The sequence below is a fragment of the Alligator sinensis genome, unplaced genomic scaffold, assembly GCF_000455745.1.
Source record: "Alligator sinensis unplaced genomic scaffold, ASM45574v1 scaffold1244_1, whole genome shotgun sequence".
Classification (NCBI taxonomy): Eukaryota; Metazoa; Chordata; order Crocodylia; family Alligatoridae; genus Alligator; species Alligator sinensis.
In genome coordinates, this window is record NW_005842591.1 from 884,235 (window position 1) to 911,307 (window position 27,073).

The window sequence follows — 27,073 nt, forward strand, 5'->3', positions numbered from 1 at the left end:
GGGCGGGACGGGACGGGAGGCTCGTGCTCCGCGGGGGCTCGGGCCGCCCCGTCCGTTCTCTCGCCAGTCCCAGCGCGATGGTCCGTGTTCACAGCGCGTCCGGGGCCGTCTCCGCGCGGCGTCTCGCGTCTGGCGGGGAAGCGCTGGGTGGGACGGTGCTTGCCCGCCTCTGGCCCGGGGCGCTTCCTCGACGGCTTGTAGCCCGGTCCGAGCGCTTCGTATGGGAGCCTGCCCGCGACCCGGCGGGCAGCCTGAGGGCCGGGCTTCGCTTCCCGCTTCCTACCCGAGGAGGTAACAAAACCGATCTCCTTTACGAAGGCTTCAAAATGTGACGAGAAGCTTATGTAAGAGCTGGTCTTCGCCACCGCAGCGCGGGTCGCCCGTACCGCAGCGAGGCCCGCGGGCCTCCCCGTGGGCGTCTGCCCGGGTCGACTGGAGCCGAAGGGGCCGGGGCGGGGCGGGGAACAGCTGCTGCTGCTGCTCGGGGTCCCTCTCGTTCGCTGCTGGGCTTCTCCCCTTCCCCGCTCCGAGCCCGGCGGGCCCCTCTCTGCCCTGCTCCAGGAGTTCGCAGCTTCTGCCCGGGGTGACCGGAGCGGCGTGCGGTCTCACGCGTGACGTGCTGGTAGCTCGCGGTCCTCCTGTGAATGACTAACATGCCTGAATCTTTTTCCCCCCTCTTTTTCTTTTCTTTTTTTTTCTCTCTCCCCTTTGACACTTTACGCTGTTTAATTGCATCCCATATCAGTTATCCTAGTCCTGAAGGTCACTCCATCCTTTCCATGGGATAGTCCACGCCTCTTGGGTATTAAAACTGTGTCCCTACTTCTTTTCATCAGCCTGCTCCTACTTTTGGTGCCAGGGTTATTGATTAATGCATCAAATTGCATCAGTCCCAGGACTGCTCTTTAAGGATCTCTCCCTGCAATTGGAAACTTCCTCTTCCAGTACATCTCCACATCCTCCACTTAGCCAGTTCACATCGACTCTTACGTTTCCTTTACAAGTCCATGTCCTTTCCGGCTGAACTAATATATAATCACCATATCCTCTTGTCTTGATGAATAAAGTATTTGATGCCTGCTGCGTTTCACTTGCTTAGATTTTGGTTATCTTATTGGGTTGGGCTGGCATCATCTGTCTTTGGGAAACCTGTTCTGTCTTTTATGTCCGTGTTCTTATTGTTTTTCTCCTTCAGAACTCGCTCTGTAAAACCCTGCGTACTACCGGAGTGATAGTGACTGCTAGTTCATAGACTGTCAGGCCAGAAGGGACCTCGGGAGATCCTTGGGTCCAGCCCCCTGCACCAGGCAGGAAAGGGGACTGGGGGGGCAGGCGACCCCAGTAAGGTGACTGGTCCAGTCTCCTCTTGAAGGTTTCCAGGGTAGGCAATTGCCCCACCTCTGGAGGGAGCTTATTCCACAGTCTGGACGCCTTGCCTGTGAAGAAGTTTTTCCTAATATTGAGCCTGAATCGATCTTCCAGGAGTTCGTGGCCGTTACTCCTGGTTTTCCCCTCGGGTGCCCTGGTGAGCAGTTGCTCACCGGGTCCTTGATGTATGATTCTTGCTTGTACTGGCTTTTTCTCCCATTTAAATATAGGTAAGGCGTTTGCTCCTTGCCAGTTATATGGGATGCCCCTTATAGACAATGGAGACAAAATGTTTCTTTAGTGTGCATGGTGATTGTCTCCACCTCATCCTCACTGGGTAACTGTCCCACTGCTTTCCTTATTCTGACTTGTATGGCTGAAGTATCTTCTGTTAAATGTTGCAGTGCCCTTGGCATTTGCAATTCGCACTGTACGGGCCTGTTGGAGCTGAGCCTGTCTCTCTCCTGCAGAAGACCTCAAGGAAACCGCAGGGTACAAGAGGAAGTGGTATTTGTGATTGGGTGCAGTAATGGCTAGTCTTCCATTCTTTTTCAGGTCAGCCCTGAAAAAAATTAAATGCTCCAGCATTGTGGGTAGTATGGCAGCTGCTAACTGGGCCAGACCTAAAACCTAGCCCTCCCTGTTAGTAAAAATCCTATGACAGGTCTTGCTAGGAAATGGAGCTGGAATGTATTTAGATAATTATTTTCTGCCTCTCTTCTCCAACCCTCCTTCAGAAGAATCTGCTGTATCTGGGATCTTGCTTCACTTCCTGCCAAGCTCTTGGGCACTGTTACTGCGTCGCGTCCTGCTAAACAGCTGTGGAATTCAGTGGTGGGTGGAGCGATTAATTTGCCAATGGAGCACCCTGAAAAGTCTCTAATCCATGTTGATATTTGATTTCTTATGTCATTTATGCCTATGGATCCTATCCTAGACCAGTTTGAGTTGCCTGGGGAGTGGAGAGCAGCAAGTGCTGTGCTAGAAGGGAGGAGGTGTATAGCCAAATGAGCTGAGGTCTGGGAGCAGCCAGGAACAGGTGCTGCCATGTCTGTGGTGGGGGTATGTGCTTTAAGCACGGAGGTCAAGAGGGCTGCAGTTGACCACCTGTTTTGTGTTCTCTTGCAGTCGTGTCGTTCTGCCTGTGTCCGTTGAGGAGGTAAGTCCTTTTCCTGCTGCTTCCTTTTAGGAATTTATTTAAACAAAACTATACTGGCACTTGCCACCAGTTCCCAAAAGCCAGGGGATGCAAGGCAGAGATGTACCCACCTTCAGGGTAATCCTAAAACAGTGGAGTTGGTAATTTAAGAATGGGGCCAGCTCTTTCACTGGCTTACTGAAAGACTTTTTGGGGAAAATAACTTCATTTCCCCTCTCGCTAGGTGAGGGATATGATACTGTCCCTCCTGTAAAGTGCTTTCTGATTGGATTGAAAATGCTTAGACAAGCAGTAAGTGCTAATAGATAACCTTGACTTGCCAGATTGTTACAATGCCCAACTTCCTTGTCTAACATAATTAGCTTTTCTTTGTAAAGTAAGGAGGAAGCTGTAATACAAACTCTGAGGTTGTTGTTAATGTGGGTTTGTGCACTTACCGATGTGAGCAAGGGCCCTTTTATTCTAAAACTGTCAGGTTGGAGTGGTAAGCCCTCTTAAGCTAGATGTTGAGGTTTTCAAGATTAACAGTGCTGAAGATTAAAGATTAAAAAGATTTAAAATTAATAACGGCACATTCAGCACTAGTGTAGACCCAGGTTTGCAAACTTCACACTGAAGGCACGTCTGGGTGGAGTAGTTTCACCAGTTGTACTGATGTAAGCTAAAGTGAGAATTTGGACTGCAGTGGAGTGGACAGTCTTTGTTCCAGGATACAACAAGTGGCTTCTTTGGCTTATGTGGCTTGGCAAGTAGACTTGTAAAGTAAATCAAAGGTGTGCATATAGAATAAGATGAGGCCTGTATACAAATGCAGCTTTTTGGTATAAGTGTCCACATTCCTACTCAAGGAAAGTACTCCAAGGCTATGGCACATCTAGGGACACTGTGGAACACAGTAACTTCTCATTGGTTTAAATTCCCACCTTGGTTTATATCATTTTCTTCTCTGTGTAGACAAGCGCTAGGGTTCTTTTGTGGGCTACGAGAGGATGAGCTGAAGCAGGAAATCAGATTTTCAGGTGTTAAGGAGGCTTTCAATCTGATTAAGCTAACTTGTTTAAAAATGTACCTTTTGGCCATGATGATAAAACCTTAAGCCTTGCCTAGATTAAGATTGGGCACAAACATGCTATTACCCCTTCAATCCTAGCGCAGGTAAATCAGCTCTGTTGAACATGTTGGTAGACAGGTACAGAGGTGTCTCGAGTTACTCGAGTTGTTGGGTAAATGCTCAGGCCACGTACTTTTTCTCAGAATACAGAATGTGACATTGGTGTCCACTGATGTGGTACAATGAGTCCCATAGATGTTCAGTCTTGACACGGTGGCCTCATGTTTCCTTCCTTCTCTGCAGGTGATATTGAAAGTGGCTTCCCTGTAGTTGAGACAGATCCCCTTTGCAAGAACGTGATTGCCCGAGTCTCGGTCTGACTTCCTGTAGCAGTGTTGGAAAGTTTGTCCTGTCTGCTTGACCAGTTAAATCCCTGTTAGTGCTAGACAGCAGGACTGGCTTGGATCACCCCTCGTTGTGAGTGTGTTATTTTAATGCAGATTGTGGTCTGTGTGCACAGCCTAATGCAGTGCATTGTCCTTCTTTGTGCGTCTCTGTTAAATATTAGGATGTTGTTGTTTTAGTGTTGACAGTGCTTACAGCTGAAGAGTGTCTTTGTCCCAGAGTGTTCACAGCCTGATACACCAGGGAACACAGACTTCCCTGCAAAGGAAATATAAATCTTTTAAACAAATGATTAGTGCTATGTACTTGGCAATAATCCAGTTGCTGTGGAAGGCACTGACTTGAGGCTTATGAGAGTAGTGGGTGGATAAAGCAAAATGCTTGAAAATGATCAGATAAGACTTTGCACAACCATAAAAACTCTTTTTCTGGGGTCCAGTTACATGTTCTGTTTCCCTTTTTTTGAGACCTTAGTTCACAAAGATGCCCCGTCTGCATAGTGAATTGCTTTTTGTCCAGTAAAACACACTTCTGAACAAAATAAGTAGGTTACACAACTCCCCCCTTCAAATTCCTAAAGCACTTAATTGTGTTTTAGACCAGTTGCAGCAATCATGTTATCAAAGGCCTCTCTGTTTTATAGGACTAGTCTAACACAGAGCAAATACTGTCTCTGCTCTTTTAGGGCTTGCAGTTGGGCAGATCTTATTTGGGGAAAGGGAAAACATTCCACTTCTATTTTCTTATGCCTGGTCCTAACTGCTGGAGAGAGGGGGGGTTCTGAGAGCAGGTGTTCACATCGGAGAGACTGAGCATTGGACAGCTGTGCAGAACCTGCTTCTCATGCAGTTCCTAGGACTACTCCTTGAGATCCGCACTGTGCCATTGACTGACCTCACATCTGGTGATTGCCTCTTCTTTCTCCCTGGTGCTCCTCAGCACTACTCCTGCAGAGAGATTCTACCAGGCACAGTCGCACTTCCCGAAACTGTGTGCAGAGCTGGAGGGTGAATGACTGACTCCAGTCCCACAGCACTTTTGTGTAGCAGAAAATCTACCTTGGGATAGACTTCTTCCTTGGTGCTGTACTATAACACTTTTAATTTGAGCTGTTGAGGTCTACAGCTTGCTGTGGTAAAAGCTGAGAGCCATGTGCTGTCTGTTCATGAGTAAAAAGGCTATAAGGCATGGCTGGGCTTACTAAGCTTTGCTAGCATACCTAATGGTGACCTGGTTTCTTGCAGCAGCCCATCCACTAGGCCAGTATGATAAATCTAGCTCTTCTGGTGCTTCGTGGTTCTCTGATCTTGACAAATAAGTATGGAGATGTATGCAGTGTATTGCTTTGACAACAGGGCTGGTTAGTAAAAGAACAGAAATGTTCCCTTGAGTAGAGGAAAAAGCAACCTCATGTTAATTCCTCCTTGAAATCCGCTGATATTGCTTGCTTTTCTAATGAGAGCCCTCCGAGTAGGCAGGGTAATACTGTGTCTATAGATTGCTTTTTTTTTTTTTTTTTTCTTCGGTCCAGAAGCTGAGAGCTGGTAGTGGCAGACGTCTGGTCCTTCCTTAGTGCCCACCTGCATCTCCTATACTTAATGTGTGAAAGATTTCCAAGCAGTTTAAAAGAGAAAGAAGTCTGACAGTAGTAATAAAGGGTGAGCAAAATCATGTCACTTCATTCCCTTCCTGAGTGGCACCTGTGCTAGGAAAAGCTGCTGTTTATCTTTGAAAATCCTGCCTATGTAAAAGCAGTTGGCACCTGATTACACCGAGGCATGCAAAATGCCAAAATATGCAAGCCCACGCGTTGCCTGGGGCTCAGCTTTTTACCCATGTATACAGCTCCACTTCTAACAGAACTGAAACATGTGGCATTGAAGAAACCAGCGTAGCCGAATGAAGCACAAACAGGGGACTTGCTGTAGCCAGATGAAGCCTATCTTAGTATGAAGACTGGAAAAGCATCACAGGGTTCTAGCAATTTACCCTCCTAAACTAATGATCAGTGAAGAAGCTCAATGCTTTGGCTAGTCTTTTGGAGAGGCAGTGTTGTCTCTGCCCACCCCGCTCAGCCTAACTCATCCACTTGTGAGGAAGAGTCTTCTGGCCTTGCTTGAGATTGGAGTCGTACTGTCCTTCGCTCTGTTTGGAAGCGGGTGATGCGAGGAGCAGGAGGGGTGCTCCCTTCTTTGTGCTGCATCGGATGCAACTTAGGACGTCACAGAGAGGATGGCTAAACAATGTCAACATGCTCAGCGGCCTGAATTTTGCTGTATTGTACTCTGCATGAAGCCTCTTGGCAGTGAATGGTGATGCTGAAGGGACAAATGGGCTTTTTTGTCTGTTTGTTTTTGGTTTTGTGTTTTTTTTTTTTTTTTTGCTGCTTTTTAATCTGGCAGAGCTGGCCCTGGGCTGGGAGGGAGTGGCAAGAGCTTAGTAATGCTCCGAGTCGCAGGAGAAGGAAAGTTTACCAAGCCTCACAAAATCCCTCAAGAGGGAATGCATGTATTGCCTTCTGCTTGGACCCCTGGACCCATCATCCTGATGTGGAGGATCCTGACTGAGCTTATTATCACTTTGGTGTGCTGTTGGGGATGCATATTCACCCTCATAAACAGGATGTAGTCAGTCTTGTGTATGGCTGCTGTGGTTATGCAGCATCTTGGGGAAACGGATGGGATGATGAGATGGGAAATTGGATCAAACTCTGTTTTGACAGATGGGTACAAATTTTAACCTGCAAGTCCTGGCGGGTGGGACACTTAGTGTGTTAACAGTCATCTGAGGACTAGGGCTGACCTGTGTGATACAACCGCTGCCTTTTGCTATTGTAAGGTGACATAGGCTGAAGTGGAGTGTGGACCACTCCTCACTGCATGGGTCTGCTGTGATGTTGGGGCACATCCTCCACTTCTGGGCACTCCTGTCCTAGAAAACTGTGACTCTTCCTCACTGGAGAGGGCGTGGGGAAAATGCACAAACAAGACACTCCTAGGAATAGTGGCTTCTGAGATACGGAAAACAAGGCTGATACTTAAACTTAGCCAAGTAATGGTTAAGATGATAAGTTACAGTCTACAAATGCTAGGGAGCTAGAAGCCCCAGCAGGTGGAGGAAGGGCCAGGAAGAAGCAGCAAAAGGAATAAGGAGAGAGCATAGTAGGCTCCCTGGCCAGCCTGGATATGACGTAGACTGGAAATGCTTCCCTGGTTTGTCTCTTGTCTGGGAAGCCTGTCCTTTCCATGTGGCAGGTAGAACAGGGTAGCACCTTTAGAGATTGAAGTGCTGCCCTGCCCTGCCCTGCCTCCTGCCTTACTTCATGCTAACATGGCTAATTACCTCTCTCTTTCCATGCGGTGCTTGACTCTTTGGTTTTCCTGATGCTTGCTGTACCACCTTTGGGTGCGTGGACTTGAGCTGTCCATACTCAAGTATGGGTGGGGGCGGGGGGGCAGGTGTCTGACCAGCTGCTGCTTGGAAAGCGTTGTTATGGTGTTAGAGCTGTGTGTGTACCAGTTTGGTGCCTTTCTGTTCTTTGTACATGGTAAGGAGCTTGCCAAACACGAAGACTTTTTAAAATTTCTCAACAGAGTTCAGAGCTGCTCCCAGGCAGGGTGGGGTACTGTTCCCAAAGAGGGTGGCTGTGTTGCGTTCAGACCATCTGCGTAATATGCAGGGGTCAGAGTCCACTGTAAGGGACTTTGCCACCCAGACCCAGCTGGGCAGATGGCGGTTGTAGTAGAAAAGGGAGAGTCGCTAAGATGGGGCAAGGTGTGTTGCCTGCTCTCCCCGCAGTAGTAGGATTCAGACTTTGGCAAGCCGAGTTCCTGCCCTTTCCCCCAGCAGACCCCGTGGGTTCTGTTGTTATTTAACTGACCAGTTTATCTGAGCCTCCTTCCCGTGTATCAATGGAATTAAAGGATCAGAAATAACAGGGAAGATTAAAGGGTGAAGATGCCAAGCCACAGGGCTGATCCTCTTAGTGCCTGAACTTTGACTCTTGTATCTAAAGGAAGGGATGAATGGGCGAATGAGACAGTGTTACTAAAGGGGATTAGTTTGAGCTGCCTGGAGGCCTCTCCTGAGACTGTTGAGCAAGGAAAGCCACTCGGTCCCCCCCTCTCTTATGCTGTGGTCATGAAGTTGATGACAGTTTCTCTCGTACAGGAAGCACAATCCAGTTTCTGATTTAAACTCTTGTTCTTCTGTTTTGCAGCTCAGCTCAGCTTCTCCAAGCAGGCGTAGCATTCTGTTTCTGTGGGTCAGCCCTAGGCAGCTGCAAGGAAGGCAGCGTGTGAAATGTCAGGAGATGGGGCATGCTGATACGGGATGGCACGCAGTCTGCTAGTGGTGGTGAGGGAGCTGCCTAGCATTAATTCAGAAGCAGCGTGTGGTGCCCATATAACTCAAGCTCACACTTGAAGTGACCTGACAGCAGTTTCCATTACACTGGGCAGGGGGAGATGGATTTCTACAAACCGTTTCATTAAAGGAAATGTCTGTTCAGAAGTCTTTCTAACAGGTGAATGAATGGGCTAAATGTGCTGCTTGACAGCTCTGGAAAGTGTCTACCTTAGTGCAGAGCACCTTGTTTGGCTCCCATCTAGCATGCTTTCTGCCTTCTCCCAGGCTACTCCTAAAAGAGACCTAGACATTCCCTTGGCATATCACCCTCCATTTGGTGGAAATGGGGGTTTGCTGTTGTTTTTTGATTTGGTCTTGTTTCAGCACCCCTTTGAGGGCAAAAAGCCCCATCAGACTAAGAGTCTGTTTGTTGCTCCAATCTAAAATAACGGATGTAGAATGATTTCCCTAACTGGTACTGCCTCCCCCGTAGGTGTGAGGGCTGCGTTCGCTGCCTTTGTGTTGGAAGCTGTTGATCAGCACTCTGCTCCTCTAGCGTGAGCTGTAGGTCTGCGGGGTGCCGGCTGCTCCTGCAGGATTTCACCTCTCCGTTAGTGCAGTGCTCGCTCTCTCTGGGTGAGGGCAGTGGGGCTTGGGCATTATGTTTCATTGCGTTTGTTGCACATCAACCAAATTGCTAATTTTTGGTGTACCTAGTATTTTGCCAGCTACCTTTTTCCAGTAGACCCTTGTATTTACTGCCTTTGGCAGTGGTTTTACTTCTTCAAAATATTGCTTTTCCGTCTGCAACCCAAACATCTCACTGCCTCCTAATGTCCCAATGTCCTTTGCCTTGGGGCATCTCTGCTGACTGCATATCAGCTTCAGAAAAGTCCTGTGTAGATTTTTTCAGTCGACTATGTCCCTCTTGGCAAGCTTTTGCATTCTCTCCTCTGTCCCTGCATATTGACTTGCCATTGATGCTGTCGAATCCATCTCTTTGCAACAACTGCCATTCAGAACATGCATCTTAATCTGCCTTCTCCCTTGCCTGTACATCTGAATTTCTCTCTGTTGTTCTCTAAGGCATCTGGGGAAGAACTGGCATCTGGGAGAGAAAGATGCTATCTATGTAGCAGGAAGCAGTGTTGAATTTAGTGATCAGTACTGATGGGAAGAAAGGCTACAGCTGTCAAATGAGTCTTCAGCAGACTGAAAGATGATCTAAGGCTGCAATGCTGCTGCATGCTCCAGCTCCTATGTCCTACCTATTAGGAATTGAATAACAGTGGCCAGAAAGAGGACACAGTGCAGAGAGTGTCTGCCTAAGGGATGGGTCAGTGTTTTTTTGGGGCAGATCCAAACATTTGAACTGGGAGTAATTTTCCAGCCAGGAGCTGATGGTGAAGGCAGAGGGCAAGAGAGGAAGGATGAAGGAAGAAAGCGGGGAGGGAGTGGGGGGGGGTTAGCTGAGGGGTGGGGGGAAGAGAAAAGGAGGAGAGGCAGATTGTGGAGGACCTTAGAGGTGAGAACAAAAAGCTTGAATTTGGTTGAGGTGGTTAATGGGAATTGTGCAATGGGATTTTAAGTGGGGCTGAACATGGTCATGTTGTTTGCAGATGTTCTTTACCACAGTTTTGGACACATTGGGAAGGCCAAAGGGGGATCCTGCTATAACAAAACCAGCCAAAGATGTCTGTATTCCATTGTTAAATGTATAAAGAATGGGATTCGAGACCAAATTGTAAAGTGCTTATGGATCCTCCAGGACCAAGTGCTCTCTCCTTGTTGGGGGTAACTTGCCATTTGCAGTGCTGTCTGAACTGAGCAGCAGGGGCATCTAGTTTTTGTGTCGTACAGAAATGAATCAGATTGAGTATGGCGCAGCTGGCCTCTTCTCAGCACTTACGTCAGCCAAATGCTCCAGTCCTCTCCCACTCCTGATCATCTATGACTTTTTTCATTTGTTGAGTTGCTTTAAGGCAGAGCTTGGGATAACTTGGCTGGTGTTCACATCCTCCTCCATGTTTACAGAGGGAGTTATGAGTGTGATGGTGCTTAGAGGGAGAGCAGGTATAAAGGAGATGGCCAGTCCTGGTCACCTGAATTCTTCATTTTGGTTTAATGTTCAACCATGTTAAGTGTATGTGGGCTATCTCATGTACTTCAGTCCCTGTCTGTTTGCAGTATGACTATAATGACCCCTTGTAAATCATGACTACTACAATAATGTCTTTCCTACCCTCAGTATCAAGTGGGGCAGCTGTACTCTGTGGCAGAAGCCAGCAAAAATGAAACTGGTGGAGGTGAAGGAGTAGAAGTTCTTGTGAATGAACCCTATGAGAGAGATGGAGAATGTGGCCAGTACACACACAAGATCTACCACTTGCAGAGGTACGTATCATGGCAAAATGGTCCATTTCTGGCAGTAAGTGGGAATAAAGGGAGGGGAACTGGAGAAATGGTAAATAATTTTAAGGAACTACCCAGGTTTCGGATCATTCAAGCCTCTGTAGATTCATTGCAACTGGGAACAAGGAATCAACCTCACCTGTTTGCTGCTACAGGGAGGAATCTTGAAACTTCTCATTGCACAGAGACAGCAAGTAACCAAAGGGACTAAAGAACTTGGCTACCGTTGGAAGAGAAGTTCAGAGCTGATGCTAGGACCTGGACTCATGAGCTGGGGGGAAGGCCAAGGAAAGCTTGTCAGTCCAGTTTTTGCCAAAGTTTTGTGCATGGATTTGAGAGATGAATTCAGACACTTTCTGCACCTTGGTAGATCATTGTCATGTAGTCTAGGCAGAAATAGCAGTCACAAGCTGAGTAGGAAAGAGGGCTGTTGAGCCGGTGACATGAGAGCAGGCTGCTGGTTAGTTGGGCTACATGGTGATACTAATAGGCTCTCCTTCCATATCAAACATGGCTAATGTCCTGAGAAATCCAGGTGCCACTAAGTTTACTTGTAGTCCTCTTTGTCAGCATTTTAATTGTGAAACTTGGCTAGAAAAATGCTTCCAAGGTATCAGCCTATGTTTATCAAGTGAAGCCTTGCTCTGCTGTACTGCACAAATGTGGGGTTTCCCTTAACCCTTGTGCTTTCAGCTGGTGTCTATAGGGATCTTGGCAATTAAGGAGGCAGTCACACAGGTGTAAACACTCATAGGGCACTGAGGTTTAAATTTCAGGGCAGGTATGTTCAGTGTCTCGAGCAGTGCCACTGGCATTTATTTGTATGAACAAAAAACCGTGTTTTGCTTCTCTTTCTCCCTCCACTTTTGTAGCAAAGTACCATCGTTTGTGAGAATGTTGGCCCCCGAGGGAGCCCTCAATATCCACGAGAAGGCGTGGAATGCGTACCCTTACTGCAGGACTGGTGAGTGCCAGGGGAAGGGCTGCTTGTGGGTACTCTTTCTTCTTTGGGGATGGTCATTGTGGTGTTTCAACTGCTGCCTTCCATCTGTCTTCTGGAACCATTTTCTGCAGTCCAGGAAAATAGGAATTTTGTGCCAGCAGTGGTCACAACAAGTTCATGGCTGATGTAAGGTTGCAGAGCTCTTGATAAAGAACAGCAGGGTGTCCACAGTAGCCCAGAGATCTGGTGAGTAGGTCACAAAGCAGGAGAAGTGTGCGCCAGTTGCACTGTAGGGTTGGAGGAATGGACTTTGGCGGCTGCGAGAGAACCATACGAGAGAAGCTGCTGCGTCTTCAAGTACAGCGCAAAAGAGATGGAGCAAGAGAAAATCCCTGTCTTAATGTAGTTGAAAGGGAACAAATTTATTAGAGAGATCAAAGGGGAGTGAAGCTGGACTGTAGCAGCCCACTTCATTTGGTTTTTTGGAAGAGCAAAGGCTGACACTTCTAACTTGAAAGTCTTTGCTAGCAAGTGTAGTTACTTCTCTTCTGAACTCTGGTGCTGTGGTCTGGAGCTTGCCTGGAAGAGGTAGTCAGGTGGCTGAGCTCCTTTCTGTTCTTTAAAGTCCCTTGGTTGGGGAATGAAATGGAGACAATTTGGGTATTCCTAAATTGTGGTTCCCACAGCAAGAGTCACTTGGCCTCCTCATGGTTACATAATATATTTGGGGTTACTCTTTCTGCTGTTATTTTCTTTGAAGATAAATGTGCTGTGTGCAGAAGTGCACGGCTGTGGGAGCTGTAAATTTAATAGTTTCATGACCTTTGTATTTTCATTTTCCTAATTGGGTGGTTTAATTGCTTTTTAATATTGAGTTCTCTTGATTTTTTTTTTTTTTTTAAACGGAGGTTAACAGGGAACTTAGAAAAATAAAAAAATAAAAAGCTGGGGTACCCCAACCTGTGCAGCTACATTCACCAAGGTGAAGTTTCTGATGCAGTGTTCAAATATAGAGGATATGTACAAGTGTGCATCACATGGAGCTCTGTGCCTGTTGGCATTTCAGGAGACCAAAATCTGTGAGGTGAGTTCAGATGATCACAACACGGAGAACCCCTCACTGATGACGGTTTCAGTGGACATTCATAGCCAATGCTATGCAGTTGTTGGATCAGTTATCCAAATATATCTAATCAACTTGTTTACATTTAGCAAAGCTTCGTTGAGATTTTCCTTGCACCTAGATACCACGGTTAATTCCTACACAAGGAAAATGCAAAGGGGGTGTAGTTATGTTACGGACACGGTTTTTTGTTTTGTTTTTTCTCTGTGAAGGCCTTATTGTATTACTAAGAAAAAAGTCAGGCTGCTGAAATAGTAGCTGTTATTCACGGCTATTTTTTCTCATTTTATGCATTGCTTCTTTTTTCATTCATTGTAGACCGTGAATACATACCAATCGACTTCACTTTCTGCTTTTGGTTTAATGGTGCTGAGAATTTGGATGCAAACATTGTAAAGACTGTTTAATCCCAAAACAGTGTTCTAGCACCTGAAATCATGAAAGCATTTGTACTAGTTTTTCACAGTCAATTTAAGAAAACCAAGTGTTCAGCCTTTATGCCCTGATTGTCTTCCCCCCCCCCCCCAAAAAAAAAAAAAAAAAGCTTAAACAATGTTGTTGTTGAATTAGCAAAGAGCATGAAAACATCTGAACTATTTCTCCATCTGTCCCACCGGTACTCTGCCTCTCTTTCCAGACCAGCCATAACCTATGTGCTGAGTGCAAATACATAGCCGTCTAGGCCAAACTTTGATAGCTTGAATGGTAAGCTGAGAACAGCAGCATAAGGTGTGTGTGTGTGTGTGTGTGTGTGTGGGGGGGGGCGGTTTGGGGGGGTTCCCTCCAAATATAACTAATGCCAGTCTGATATGGGTTTGGAATTGCATCGTTGTGGGGGCTGGAGCAGAAGGCAGACTGCACCAGCACTTCTGCGGGGGTTGGTAGAAAAATCTGTTTCAGGAAAATCTGCAGGTCTGACTTAAATACTCAGAAATGCAGTACTGGAACTTTTTATTACATTTGCTAATACAGAGCAGGAGGTTAGAACTTACCTGCTGTTAGGTAGGTGGGTTGTACTTACAAGGGTGAGTGCAAGTATTTAGGTCACGAGTGGAATAGCTTGCATGGCCTCTTGCTAATATCCTACTTGTGCACAGCACAAAATACTGCACAGCTGAGTTGGGGTTGGTCTGGTGAGGGCTTGAATACCTGGATTGCTGAAATAGCAACTGTTGTAAAAGCTCATCCTCGTACATGATGGAGAGTAATATCTGTCTAAGGTACAGTAGGACAGCCTTACACTTCTGGGTTGTGTCTGTTTGTTTTTTCCTTTGCAGCTAAATAGTGATCTGGGTAACCTGGGTATTCACATCATACCCTATAATTGAGGAAATATTGAAATGATGGTGAGGTATTCAAGAGTAGGGAATGTCCGAATTAAGGTTACCTGTAATTCTATAGCCTAGCGCACTTTTTAAAATGTACGTGATCACAGGTGCGGTGCCACGTAAGTGAGACTACTTTGCGTGCCCCTTCCTCACTTATTGTAGAAGATGCACCTTCTGTAGAGACTCTCGGGAAGGGAGGGCAGTTGCAGTCCTGTGCACAGGCTCCAAAGAGGACTGTTCTGTCCGAAGCGCTTCCACAGAAGGATTTTTGTTGTTGCTGTTTGCTGTATTGAATGAGTCACTTGCCTATTCTTTTTGGAAGTGGCAACTAACTGCATGGTCCTTGTTCTCTGTGTGTCAGTTGAAGATGCCAATGGCCCAGCTAGGCTGTGACTTGAGTCCTTTGTTCATTTTCCAGCCCTGCTGTAGAGTTAATCTCTGCACCTCTGTTCCCTCCTTATGAAGGAGGATGATAAGTCTCTCTCCTGTGGGAGGGAGCTGTCACTGTGAGGTACTCTGGTTCTACAGACACAGGTAACATGGAAAATCATATAAGCAAATACAGTTATTCATGTGGATATTATCGTGTGTATAACTGCATGTATAAAATAAGTAAAATTTCATACATGTTAAGTAAGGACACTTTCAGGTTACACTGGTACAATAGTACTTGTGCATATGATGACACTCCTCAGACTGGTTATGGTGTCTTGCTGTCTGTCAAAAACCTTAACATCATTTCTGCTAAGGAGACTATTTTGTTGAACCAGAGTGTCAAGTTCTAGTGTCAGATTTTGCTGGCTTTTTTTAACTCTTTGGAAACCATGGTTTTTATAATGGAAACACTGACATGCCTGAAGGCCTCAGGATAGATAGACTGGACTCTGGCTGTTACAGGATCTTCAGTTGCTTTTCTCTGTTGAATAATTGAGACTTGCAGTCCAAGGAGTCTGATTACCATGAGCAAGAGGGAAGCAGAGGGCAAGGAGTCCAGTTACCACATCCAGGAGTGATGAGGTCTGCACTGGCCTGAAATCCAGTGTGCACTCGCTTGCAGAACTGCAGAGAGGCTTCTTATCTGCAAGGTGAAGGAGAATTGGTAAAATACAGTCAGCTGATCAAACTGATTCCATTCTCTGATCCAGCTGGATGGAGTCCAGCGAGAAAACAGTGGCAGTACATAATTAAATGCTGCTGTTCTGGGTTTCACCATGGCTGAGAATTTCCAGAGGGTTTTCAACAGGATGGAACTCAGTTACTTCTGACAGATGATATACCTGGGCTTGCTGCTTCAACAAAACTGGCAGCTCCCCAGAACTTTGCCAGAATTGTCCCCTTCTTGCCGGTAATGGGTGGAGGGTGGCTGTTGCTGTAACTTTTCTTTCTCATTAAAGTACTGTATCTCTTTCTTTTCATGTGTCGCTTTCTTGGAGCAGTTATTACAGTAAGTATGGTTTTTATTAGTGATTTCTTGTGTAGAAGTGTGTGTCAGCCTGCCTGGAATGATTCGCATAGGGTTATCCTTGACTTGAGCTAATGGCACTGGCACTTTCTAAGTCGGTGGATCACATGGGTGAGGAACTGGGTCTGCTTCTCCTGTGGGATCTCCTTACTAAAGAATAGAGATGTCTCTTCATTGAGTGCAGGGTCAGGACAGTGAATGCACTGGAACTAAATATTATAGAAAATCAATGACCTAACAGGGCAAATCCATGTCTTCCCTTGTGCAGTGTGATGCTAGGAGTGATCTGCCTTTTGAATTGTTATTTGTGTTGTCTTTATATAGCAAATGCTTCTTTAGTTTGTACTGTCTTTTAACACCCCCAATGCTTTTGCAGTTATGAAGTGGCACCTCTAGACTCCTCTCTTCCTAGTTGGTCACTGCTAGAAGCTGAATTCTTTTGCTCACTGGCATGAAACTAGTGGAGGAAAAAGCTCTGCATGCCACACTGATTTACAGACAGAGGACCACATCTATAGGGGCGGTCTCAAATCCAGCACTGGATCAATATACTATCTTTAGAAAGCCAGCTTCTGCCCTCTTCCACCCCTGTGATCTAATCTAAACAGTATTGAGAGTGACAGTGTCTCAGCTGTCTGTTAAACAGTCTTCTCCTTCATGTTTCTTTACCCGTACTTAAAGAAAAGAATCTTGCCCTGGAGCAGTGAAGCACGAGCATTTTGCACGCGCGCAGCTTCACGTGCGTTTATTCTTGCACCTCCCACTCGGTAACATTGTAGGGTGCTTTCAGAAATGCTTACACAGGCAAGAATCAAAGTCCGGATATCCGCACAGTCTAACCCAGGGACGGTAACCGTGAAGACTTCAATACCGCAGCTCGGTTAATAATAAGATAACAGTAGTCTCTTGAGTCAAAGCAAACAGCCAAATGCTCTTCTTTCTCTGGCAGAACGAGTACATGAAAGATGACTTCCTTATCAAAATTGAAACCTGGCACAAACCAGACCTTGGCACACAGGAGAATGTAAGTACATGCTAAATGGTTAGATATGTTGCTTGTCCTGCTTGAATTCTGTATTGTGGTACTGTAATCTGTTTTCAGTCTCTTCATGTTCTTTGAATCAGTGCAGCTTATGCCAGGCTAGCAAGGGAGACCATGGCCTCTGAGAGCCCTCCTGCCTATTCTGGGCAACAAGGATGGTTAGAGACTTGGAGAGAACAAATGGCTAGGACATTAAGCTTAGATAAGAGATGCCTGGGTGGTATGATAGAGGCCATGAATGGTGTGGAGAAGGTAAATAAGAATCTCTTATTTGCCATCTCTCTCAGTACTAGCACTAGGGGACACATGATGAAAAGTTTAAAACAAAGAAAAGGAAGTTGTTTAACACAGCATGCAGTTAACTTGTGGAGCTCCTTGCCACAAGCTGATGTTGCAGAGGCTTACAATCTAACCAGGTTCAAAAGAGGATAGGTCCATCAGTGGGTGTTAAACATGATATAGGACTATGGTCTTTCTCAATTCTGGCAGATGTAAGGGAAGATGAGCAAGTGACAGAGCAGTTTGAATAGGCCCTGAATATTCTTCCCCTTTGCTTTGCTCTGTGCCACAATACTGGGCTAGGTGGACCTGGGGTCTCACCCAGTATAGCATTTCTTATGTTCTTGTGAAGGAAACGGATGCTTGTTGAAATTGTGCCATCACAGCTGCTGTGCAGAAATTGTTGTTGGTATGCATGTTTACCTCGGTGTTCATTTCCTTTGCTGAATTCATGTTTCTGTATTGCTGACGACTGCCTTTTTACCCTCACCCTGGAGAAGAGAGCACCAGGTGCTTGGATCGCTCTGTCTCTCTCTCTCTGCTCTTGACTGTAATTTGCAGTAGGAGGGCTATGCAGCTGTGAATTACAGATGTGGCTACCACTTCTGCAGGTTCACAAACTGGAGCCGGATGTATGGAAGAATGTAGAAGCAATTTATATAGACATAGCAGATCGGAGTCAAGTGCTTCCCAAGGTACGGTAGGTGGGTAAGAGCTCTTTCATGTGATGGGCATTTAGTATGTCAAAAGAATGATATCTGCAACTGTACTGTCTGAAACCTGCCACAGCCTTCAGGGATTGGGTGGGAAAGAGGGAGGAGGCAGGGAGAAGGACGGGTGTTCTTTAAGGGGGGCAATGCAGACTATACGGGGGGAAGAAGACAGTTATGGACAGTTCTGATGGACACTCGTAACTGCTTATCTAATGGCCACATTCTGCAGCATGGGCAGGCATAGTAAAAATACTTGTTTTACTCTATGGTTCGTCTCCATGTAGCACTGAAGTTGATCAAAACACTTTGTCACAGCAAGGAGTGACATTGTCACTCTCCTGGAGAGCTTAGATCCTAGAGCAGGGGTGCTCTGCACCGGGGCTTGTGGGCCATCCAACCTGAGGAGTCATGTCATCCAGGCTCCCTTCCGGTCTGTACATTTGGTGGGGGAGCGGTGGCAGTGAACTCTGCCACTGCTCCCCCGCAGATAAATTTTGAAGCCCTGCGTGTGTTGGGATTGGGCCCTGGCTGGGCCAGTACTGCATGCTGGATTGGTACCCATGAACCAAACTGGCACCGCTCATCTGGCCAGAGGGTGAAGAGGCTGGGCACCACTGGCCTAGATCATGACTTAAACTGTGGGAAAGAAGTATGCAGAATCATGCAATGATGTGTAATGTCCTTGAACAGGGAGTTTGAACGTGGGAAGGTGGTTTGCACAAGCATGTAGGAAGAAGTGTGTGAGGGGTGGGGAAAACTACTTTTAGTACCTGGCTCAACATGCTCCTTTTTCGACCTCCACTTTTTGAGAAGTGAGGGAAAATGGGAGAGTCCAAACCAGCTAGACCAAATGGCTACTGGCACTTAAATGGCTTCTTTTATGACTGATGCCAAGGGCAACCTATGACAGTTGTGATATTGGACCTGAATTTAATATATTTTTTAAAATATTGCTCAGACCTTTGCACTTGAAATAGCACCTCAGTTAATTTCCTTTCTCAATTGCTTTCTCGTGTTGATAGATTGTTATATAATACTATTGTGTCAGTTGCCAGAAGACAAGAATCCAAATTACTTAATGTTAATGGCTACATTTTTCCAACTTGTTTTAAAACACACTCCACTTTGCTAGGCCTCTAAAATGCTAAAAGTCTGAATCCATAAATAGTTCCACTCAAAGCAAGCCTGAAGCTCTTTACTATTATGCTTATTAAATCTACTTCACTACAAGGTTCAACAAGGCACAACAACACGAGCCCCTCACAGTGTGACCAAGGTGGCATGCACACCACAAGCAATAGAATGAAACAGAACTGTGCTCGTTGCCTCTGCCTATAATACAACAGGAAGACTTAGTAAATAAGTTGTACTTCTTTTTTTAACAGCATTCTTCCAACTTAGATCCACAAAAGAGGCGGTGTTTATATCACAGCACTTGTTTTGTGTGATTATGTAATTAATGCCGTTTTACAGTTTCTTGGCAGTTGTAGCACTTTGTAAGACCTTATTTCTACCCTGAAAAGTGCCACTGTAAAAATGGGATTGTGAAGTTTCCCATTCACTGTTGTAGTTTCCAATTCAAACATGCTCAGTTTGAGTAATAAAAAATGACGTTGGTGCTTGTCTTGCATCAGAACAGACTGAGATTCATCCTGGCTTGTATTAATATTTTTACACGTGCTCCAGGAGTGCGGGGCAGGGGGAGTGGGTGCTTAATTAGAGCGGCTTTCGGAGCTGCTCTAAATATAAGTGCCCAGAACATCTCATGTATTGGCATCCCCGCTCTTCGAAAAGGTGGGCGGGGGTGCTTTAGATAAAGCTCATCAAACGAGCTTTAGGTAAAGTGTCCCTGCTGCCATGTTGAAGTGTGGGGGTACTGATGCAAGATGCGGAGACTGGCTGGAGTGCGGTAATTGCCATGCTCCAGCAGAATCTATTAATAGTCTGCTCTGATGTGCTTTAATTACAGCATGTCGGAGCAGCATCCTGGCTCATGTATAGGTGGCACCCTATGTTTTCCAGTAGTAGGCTGGTTGCTGAGCTCTTATCTGAGTTAAACCCTGTAACTTCATCCCTGGAATTTTTCAAGAGCAGGTTAGACAGATGCTTGGCTGGGGTGGTTTAGTTGGATCATCCTGCCTCGATCGTGGGGCTAGACTACGTGACCTCATGAAGTCTCTCTGTCTTACTTTCTATAATCCAGAGTTTCCGATGGGGTTCCAGAGGTGCATCAGTTCTGGATCTGTGAATGAAACCTGCTGGATTTTCTGTTCTAGAGCATTTCTGTGCTCTCAGTTTTCCAGTGATGCCAAGAGTGTCACTAAAGTCCACTAGCTGTGATTTGTATTAGATAAGAAAACCAACATTTGCCATTTTTTATTTGGCGTTGGGTGGGGAGCCTTTTGCGTACACTTGATCACATCTTCCAGCTTTTCTGTGCCTATTGGGGCAAGCTTCTTTTAATGAAGAGTTAGACTTTCACTTGACTGTAGGACTTGAGGAAGCTGAGACTTTTAAGAAGCACTAAATATCTCCAGACACCTACTGAGAGTTGGTGATGGTGCATTCTTAGTTTGTATCAGTACAGCTGTAGTGCAGCTCTGCATGCTGGAATATCCAATACCTACACTGCTCGATGGACTTTGGCTTCCAATTCAACTCTGGGCTGTGTAATTAGAAGAAGCTGGAGTCCCAAAGCAGTTGCTGTGGAAAATTACTGTAAGTTATTGAAAAGAAGGGATGCATCATAAGCACAAGTACCAGGGAGAGTGTTCTGACAAGTGTGCTATGCTGTTTGTGTAATAGTGACTGATACTGGTGCCGGTACATATGCAAGACACCTGCCCAGACAGCCACAGCCCTGCCCCATGTGTGGGATACCCCACAAGCTGTGTACACTCTCATAGCAGATACCATGTACCAATTGTTTTGGTGGGGTAACAAAGGGAATGAACTTGATCATGCTCTGACAACTAGGGCACGGCATGGGGAAAAGGGAGGATGAATTAGGTTTTTAAAGTAGTCTTTGGCTATTTTTTTAATCTTTGTGAAAAGTGGTCCCAAGAAGGACTTTGAAGATGTTAACAGAGTACAGGAGTGTGAAGCACTCTGCAGTGCTGAAATGCTGTCACACTCTTCTGGAGTAATTGTGGTTAAACTTTGTTTATCTGTGTGACAGGATTACAAACCAGAAGAAGATCCAGCAAAATTTAAATCTGTTAAGACTGGACGTGGACCTCTAGGCACCAACTGGAAGGTGTGGATTTCATTATTTCTGTACATGACATCTATTATCATGACTGACAAATTGTTTGCTGGATTTAGAGGAGTGAATGGGCTTGTGCTGTGTGGAGCACTGTCTCTACAAGTAATAGAGACACCCATACCTACGTCAGTAGAAGGGCTTATATACGTGCACTAGATGGGAGGGTTATTTTGTTCCAGGGGGTCATGTCTTAAAGCTTACAAAGAATGTCTGGCTTTAAGCAATCATTCCAACGGCTTGTATCTTTGCAGAAGGAGCTGGGGAAGCAGACAGAATGTCCCTATATGTGTGCTTACAAACTGGTAACAGTGAAATTCAAGTGGTGGGGTCTGCAAAACAAAGTTGAGAACTTCATACAGAAGGTGAGTGTGCCAGCAGGTGGTTAGGCATGACTTTTCCTTACCTTTCCAATCAGTATAAAGTGCCAGGGATTCCAGTTGGTATAAGTAAAACAAACCCTGAGCAAAGTGGTACCACCTTTCACTCCTCTCACAGCTGGTCTTCACTGTTGAAAGGCAAATGCAGCTTTCTGAGGTGGTGAGTAAGCTGAGGTGAAAACAGGGTGATGACAAGAAACTTCAGTTTTTCCATGTGGTAAATCTGTGAAGGTCAGCTCAAAACCTCTGGAGTTGATTACACCATTTATCTCAAAGTAAAACTGAAGTGTTCCACACTTCTCTGGTCCAGTCAAAATGGCTAATGCTATTAGCACAGTATCCACAGGCATAGTGTCATAGCCTCAGGAGTGAAGAATTGTGTTCACGTCACCATACGAGCAGGTTTGCACTAGCAAGAGATGCATTTCTTTGGGATTTGAGACTCCACGTGATTTGTACAAACTTGATCAGGTACTGGTCCTGGCTCCAACAGCAAGAGCAGTTCAAGAAGTTGTATAAGGAGAAGTCAGTAGCTTTTCGGTGTCCTCAGTACCCCAAGCTGGGGACTGCAAGCACGTGACTCCACAGACCACACAAGGTGTTTGTACATGTGATAAAATTGGCCTTTTAAAGCAGCTTAATTGTCTGTTTGCACTGCTTTAATGGCGTCACTGTTTACACCTGCAGCAGCATGTTTCATTTTAATTTTATCACTATGTACATGTGTGGTGGTATTTTGCTTTAAATGGCCTTGTTATGTAGCAAGGACAGTTTTTTCCCTCCTAGAGCGTGCCTGCCTGCTTCTCCTGCAGCCAGGGGCAAGTTGCTGGTGAGCCTTGAGCTGCAGGGGGGCCCCGTCCTTCCTTCTGTGGTGGTGGCACCCCCCAGGCAGCATGTGCCAGCTAGCAGCCCACCTGGGTAGTCCTGGGGGGGTGCCGTGCCATGGAAGAAAGGACTGGGGCCCCCTGCAGCTCGGGGACTGCTCGGCCCTCTGTCATAGAAGTAGGGTCAGAAGGGACCTTGTAGATCTTCAAGTCCGACCCCCTGCCTGGGCAGGAGGAAAACTGGGCTCAAATGACCCCAGCCAGGTAGGCATTGTCATCTTGCCCCCTGACCGTGGGAGAGGCAGGTAGGCTCGGTGGGGGGCAGGGATCGAGACCCTTACTGCTCGTTCTTCGTTCCTTCCTTCCAGAGCCTGCTCACGGCTGTGGGGGGGTGAGGCAGGTGAGCTGATGGGGGGTTGTCGCTGACCTGACAAGTCCTTAAATTGAAACAGTGGGTTTTTAATCGACACAATTAAAAACCCATAGTTTCAATTTAGGGAGAACTAAACCCCGTTACGTGTACAAGCAGCCATACACATTAATCCAGAATTCCCTATCCTGTCATACCATCCCTTTCATAATCGTTGCTAGAAGTGATTCGGATTCTTTGCTCCTTGCACTTTGGAATAGCCTTCCAAGCAAAACCCACTCTCCTGACTGGCAGTTAGATGTCTCCTTAAGTGTATCCATAAATGGTTGTGGCTGTTTGGCTTCGTGGTAATGTTGTTTTTCAGCTTCAAAAGCACTTCCCCTCCTAGTGTTAATTCCAGACACGTGCTTTTATAAAGGGTGACAAAATCTCTTTTGTCAAACTAAGCAAGCTGAGCTCCTCTAATCTCCTTTCATGAGGAAAGGTCTGAATTCCCTTCACTTCCTTACTGACCTTTCTTTGAACCTGTCCCCATCTGAGGTTAATCTCTCCCCCCCCACCGCCCTGAACATTGACCAGGACTGCACCCAGCATCCTAGATGGAATCTGTCCGCTGCCTCGAGAAAGGTGTTAGTAGCGCGTTTTCTCTATGGACCGTATTCCACCTAACATACCTCCTCAATGATGTCAACCTTTTTCAGAGCTGTGTTCCACTGGCAACTTGTGGTCATCACGTGACTGACCAGTATACCAGGCTCCACTCTTTTCAGTCTCTAGTCGACGCCCTGCATCTCTTCCCCAGTCCTGTAACCAAAGTTCTTGTTGTTGGCCTCTAAGTATCCGATCTTTTTGCCCTCCATACTGTTAAACTTAATTCCATTTCTAATACCTACTCCCAAACCTGCTGTGTAGTCCCATGTACTGTGTTGGTAATGCTCCAGTTTTCCAGAAGCATTGGTTCAGAAGTCTCATATTGCATATGCCTTAACTACATACCCAGATTCCTTGGGTTCTTGTTGGACATTTTGAAAGCTCAAAACTTGCATCCCCATGTCCATACTGCCTGCGATGACAGTGGGATTTTATGGATTAAGAATAAGTAGCAGTAAATATGTCTGTGTCTTCTGGTGTTTGAAGTATGGCAAAGCAGTCGATTCCCGTAATGGCTACGAGGAGTTGGAGGCTGCTCTTAGACTTAGCACAGTTTGTGATGCATGGCTCTTTGTGAAGAATGCATATTAGCACACTAATGGGTTAGACCTAAACAAGGTTATGCCTGGACTAAATACCACTGCACTCTGCAATTCTTACCCCTGAGCCATATCTCTCTTGTTCCTTCTATCTTTGCAGCAAGAGAAGCGTCTTTTTACAAATTTCCATCGGCAGCTGTTCTGCTGGCTTGATAAGTGGGTTGATCTGACAATGGAGGACATTCGCAGAATGGAAGAGGAAACCAAGACACAGCTGGATGAGGTCAGTGGAGAGGAGGACAGGTGTGACCTGCAAGACTATCTGAGGCTCGATCTCTGTCGTCAGCTGTAGGGTGAGGAGAGGGAAAGGCCCGCTTCTTGATGCTGCTTAGCTTGATGCATTCACGCTGCAGTCTGGGTGACCGCATCTGCCTTTGTTTCTCTGGGTTTTTCTCTTGTAATTGGCATGGACTTATAATAGTAGACCAATAAATACATTGTCCCATGGATAATTTAGGAGATCCAAGAGACCTTTCATAGACTCCTTTAAAATCAGTGAGGATATCTTATCTGATGCTTCTCGATTCACCGAATCCCGTAAGCAATCAAAAATAATTAGTCCTTCAAACAGTTCCTCAGCCCTGGGTAGAACCAGCAAGGAGCAATGTGCTCCCTACTATGAGGAATGTACGTGTGGGGCTGGAGTTCTCATTTGTCTTGTCATGAATGTTCCTTGCGATTCTTCCATTTTATAAATGTACTTGATTCTAGTACCATGTATGTTCTGCCCTTTTGATTATGGACCCTAAAAGATGATGTGGCTTGGCTAGAACTAGTATCATGACATGCACAATGTGGACTGACAGACTTCTGCCTTTTTACAGTAGGACAGTTTACAGATGCGTGAGACCCTGTTTCTGAAGCAAATAACTCCTCTTTACAACTTCTCTGATAAACTAACACAAGGATGTTGGATCAAATGGCTGACGCTTCTGCTTTCTATTTCAGATGAGAGAAAAGGATCCTGTAAAAGGAATGTCAGCTGCAGATGACTAATGTGGCTTCCTCCTTGTGCACTGTACGTACCCAGTGAATCTGCCATTATATTTGTTTTCTGGTTTTGGGTGCAAAAACGTTACAGAGAAATGCACGTTAGTCGTAAGTCTGCGGTGTTGCTTATTCCCTTTGATAACTAGGCACCTACCTAAATCGTGGCAAGACGGGGGGTTTTGTAGCCTGTGTGCAGAGCCGATTTCACCGGCATGTTGTGACAGCCTTGCCCCTAGATGCTGATTGGCAGAGAGGCCTGGGAGGGAGGAGGGATGAGGCAGCCACTGTCTTGATTGCTGGCTGCTCTTGGTGCCATCCTGCCTCTCAGTGCTGATTGGTGGGGAGGCCCTGGCAGGGGACAAGGGGGCCAGCCACTCTCTTGTCTTCATGCCACCCTGCCAGCCAGTGTCTTCCCCTCCCAGGAGCCAGCACTTCACTGTTAAGTTTTTTTTCTTGCTTTCATGGGCAGTCCGATTTCGCCATTGCTGTGAAATCTGCGAAACTGCAAATTAAGTAGGTCCCTGTTGAGAACTAATAGACTTCACCATGAGTTAAAATAATTCTGAAACAAGAAAATAAATTCAGTGCGTGCATGCATTAAAGCATCATATCAGAGCAGTAAATGGAAAAGTGCACTGGTGCCTTATTTGCATGTAAGGCACCTGTCCTTCTGGGTACTGTGTAGAGGCCCTTCTGGCAATCTGAAATAATGAATGCGCTTGTCACACAACACTGCTATTTTAGTTATTTGAGGGAGGGTTGCTAAAGAGCATGTCCAGCAATGGTCATTACCAGTGGGTGAGTGCTAGGATATCTGAATAAAATGGGAGGTTGGGGGGGTGGGGAGTATTTTTATTTCTGATTTTGCATTTCCTATGTGGAGGAAATGTGGAGACAGGGCACAGTTATCCATAGATTAGCTGCATTTAAACAAATTTATCTGGATGGCATTAGTCTTCCACAATCTTCTCTGCTCTGCAAGCACTGGAAGAAGCTGACTTTGGCTTAAAAGAAAGAAATAAAAATGGGTGGGGGGGTCAAATAAGCATGCTATCTTAATCTGACTTTTTGTTAATATTTAAACAGTTCCCAGTGACCTAGGCAGTATGCTGTTTTATAGTTCTGATCCAGCCTGGCATGTACAACTCCAAGTGGCTTCAATTTTAAGTTTTTAAACCAACTAAAATCCTGGCTGTGTTTTACCTATGACCTCTTAACACTGTGACCCTAACTTCTTATCCTGCCACTTCCTGAGACTTCCTGGTGACAATCCTGTGCTGCTCCCTCGGCACAGATTGTTTATATGATGGCAGCATGCACGGCTGTCGCTGCTCGGCTGTGTCTAGAGAACAAAGCTGGGTTCAGCCCAGAAGAACAAACTACTGAAGTTGACCAGACAGATTCAGGAAGAAAAGAAGTGAAGGGCTGGCAAGCAGTGTTGAGTGATCTCCAACATCCTATTAATTCCTCATTTTGTTTGCTTTTACTAAATTTCTGGTTGCACTTCGTTTTGCAACCAGCAGACAAAACCCTACAGTATAGGGCTGTGCCTTTTCATGTGGACAGGCCAGAAATTCAAAAAAGTCACTAACATTAGAAGAACTCCTGGGTGATGCCACCCCCATTCTAGCTACAGTTGGAGGCAGAGGGGAAACCAGGCATAGCCCTTGGCATGGGTGTGATCCTAGGCCCTCGTGCTCCTGCTCCTCCAACCGGATGTTCTTCCATTCACTTCCCTTGGCATGGTCTCTGCCGGCTGGTCTGAGTCACTTGCCCAACCTTTGGGCTTCTGCATATTGTTTCAGTCAGTCTTCATCAGCTCACTTGATAGAGCTGCTAGTTGAATTCATTACCTTTAAACATCTACAGCACTGCTTGCTTACTCCCTTTTCTGATGGCATAGGCATAGGAAACGAGCTGGTGGCCTTCTAGGAAGGCTGGGGTGGTTTGGGAGGCAGCAAATAAATGTGCGCTATTTTAAAGGCAGGCAAGGTTCTTTGGATAAATCCGATATCTTGTATTAGACCTACTATTTGAGCCTTTATGCAAAGGTTTACTCAAAGAACCTCACCTGCCTATGTCCTTAGACCACCCTGGCTACAGTGTATACCCCTGCTTTTTAAAACTGTTTCCTTTGCCCGTCTCCACAGACAGGCTCTGGATCGGACTGGGTGCAGGGTTAGATCCGAGACATGCTGATGGGAGAGGTGGAGTAGCCTGCAGGGCCACTTCCCCTGCCAAAAGTCAGTGTGGCTAAAGGACTGTAATCTTTAGGACAGCATCTGAACTGGCACCTTTAATTTCAGACATGGTTTTAAAATTTGTTCCTGGTGTCTCTTTTTCCTAGTTTGCAAAACAGTCAGCA

General features: G+C 46.0%; 3 protein-coding genes across 4 annotated transcripts in view; all 3 read left to right on the top strand.

The window, feature by feature from the left end:
• The window catches only part of SLC43A2 (solute carrier family 43 member 2), a 37,957-nt gene extending 24,387 nt beyond the window's left edge, over positions 1–13,570 (top strand). The window contains exon 15 of the transcript XR_003096074.1: positions 13,538–13,570. The gene's annotated coding sequence lies outside the window, so the exon portion shown is untranslated. The remainder of the gene's footprint in view (positions 1–13,537) is intronic.
• On the top strand, positions 206–24,736 carry PITPNA (phosphatidylinositol transfer protein alpha). 2 transcript variants are annotated; one of them, XM_025214593.1, is made up of 11 exons: positions 206–291; positions 2,497–2,527; positions 10,579–10,724; positions 11,615–11,706; positions 15,573–15,580; positions 16,548–16,622; positions 17,531–17,614; positions 20,811–20,888; positions 21,149–21,259; positions 23,819–23,941; positions 24,667–24,736. In XM_025214593.1, exons 1-11 carry the CDS (start codon positions 221–223, stop codon positions 24,712–24,714), a joined length of 867 nt encoding a protein of 288 aa, XP_025070378.1. In that variant the 5' UTR covers positions 206–220; the 3' UTR covers positions 24,715–24,736. The 2 variants fall into 2 exon arrangements, with proteins under 2 accessions (XP_025070378.1, XP_025070377.1); XM_025214592.1 differs by lacking the exon at positions 206–291 and adding an exon at positions 2,042–2,202.
• INPP5K (inositol polyphosphate-5-phosphatase K) overlaps positions 23,875–27,073 on the top strand; it is a 28,651-nt gene continuing 25,452 nt past the window's right edge. The window contains exons 1-2 of the mRNA XM_014524299.2: positions 23,875–23,941; positions 24,667–24,736. Of these exons, the coding sequence (XP_014379785.1) occupies positions 24,714–24,736 (23 nt within the window). The 5' untranslated portion in view covers positions 23,875–23,941; positions 24,667–24,713. The remainder of the gene's footprint in view (positions 23,942–24,666; positions 24,737–27,073) is intronic.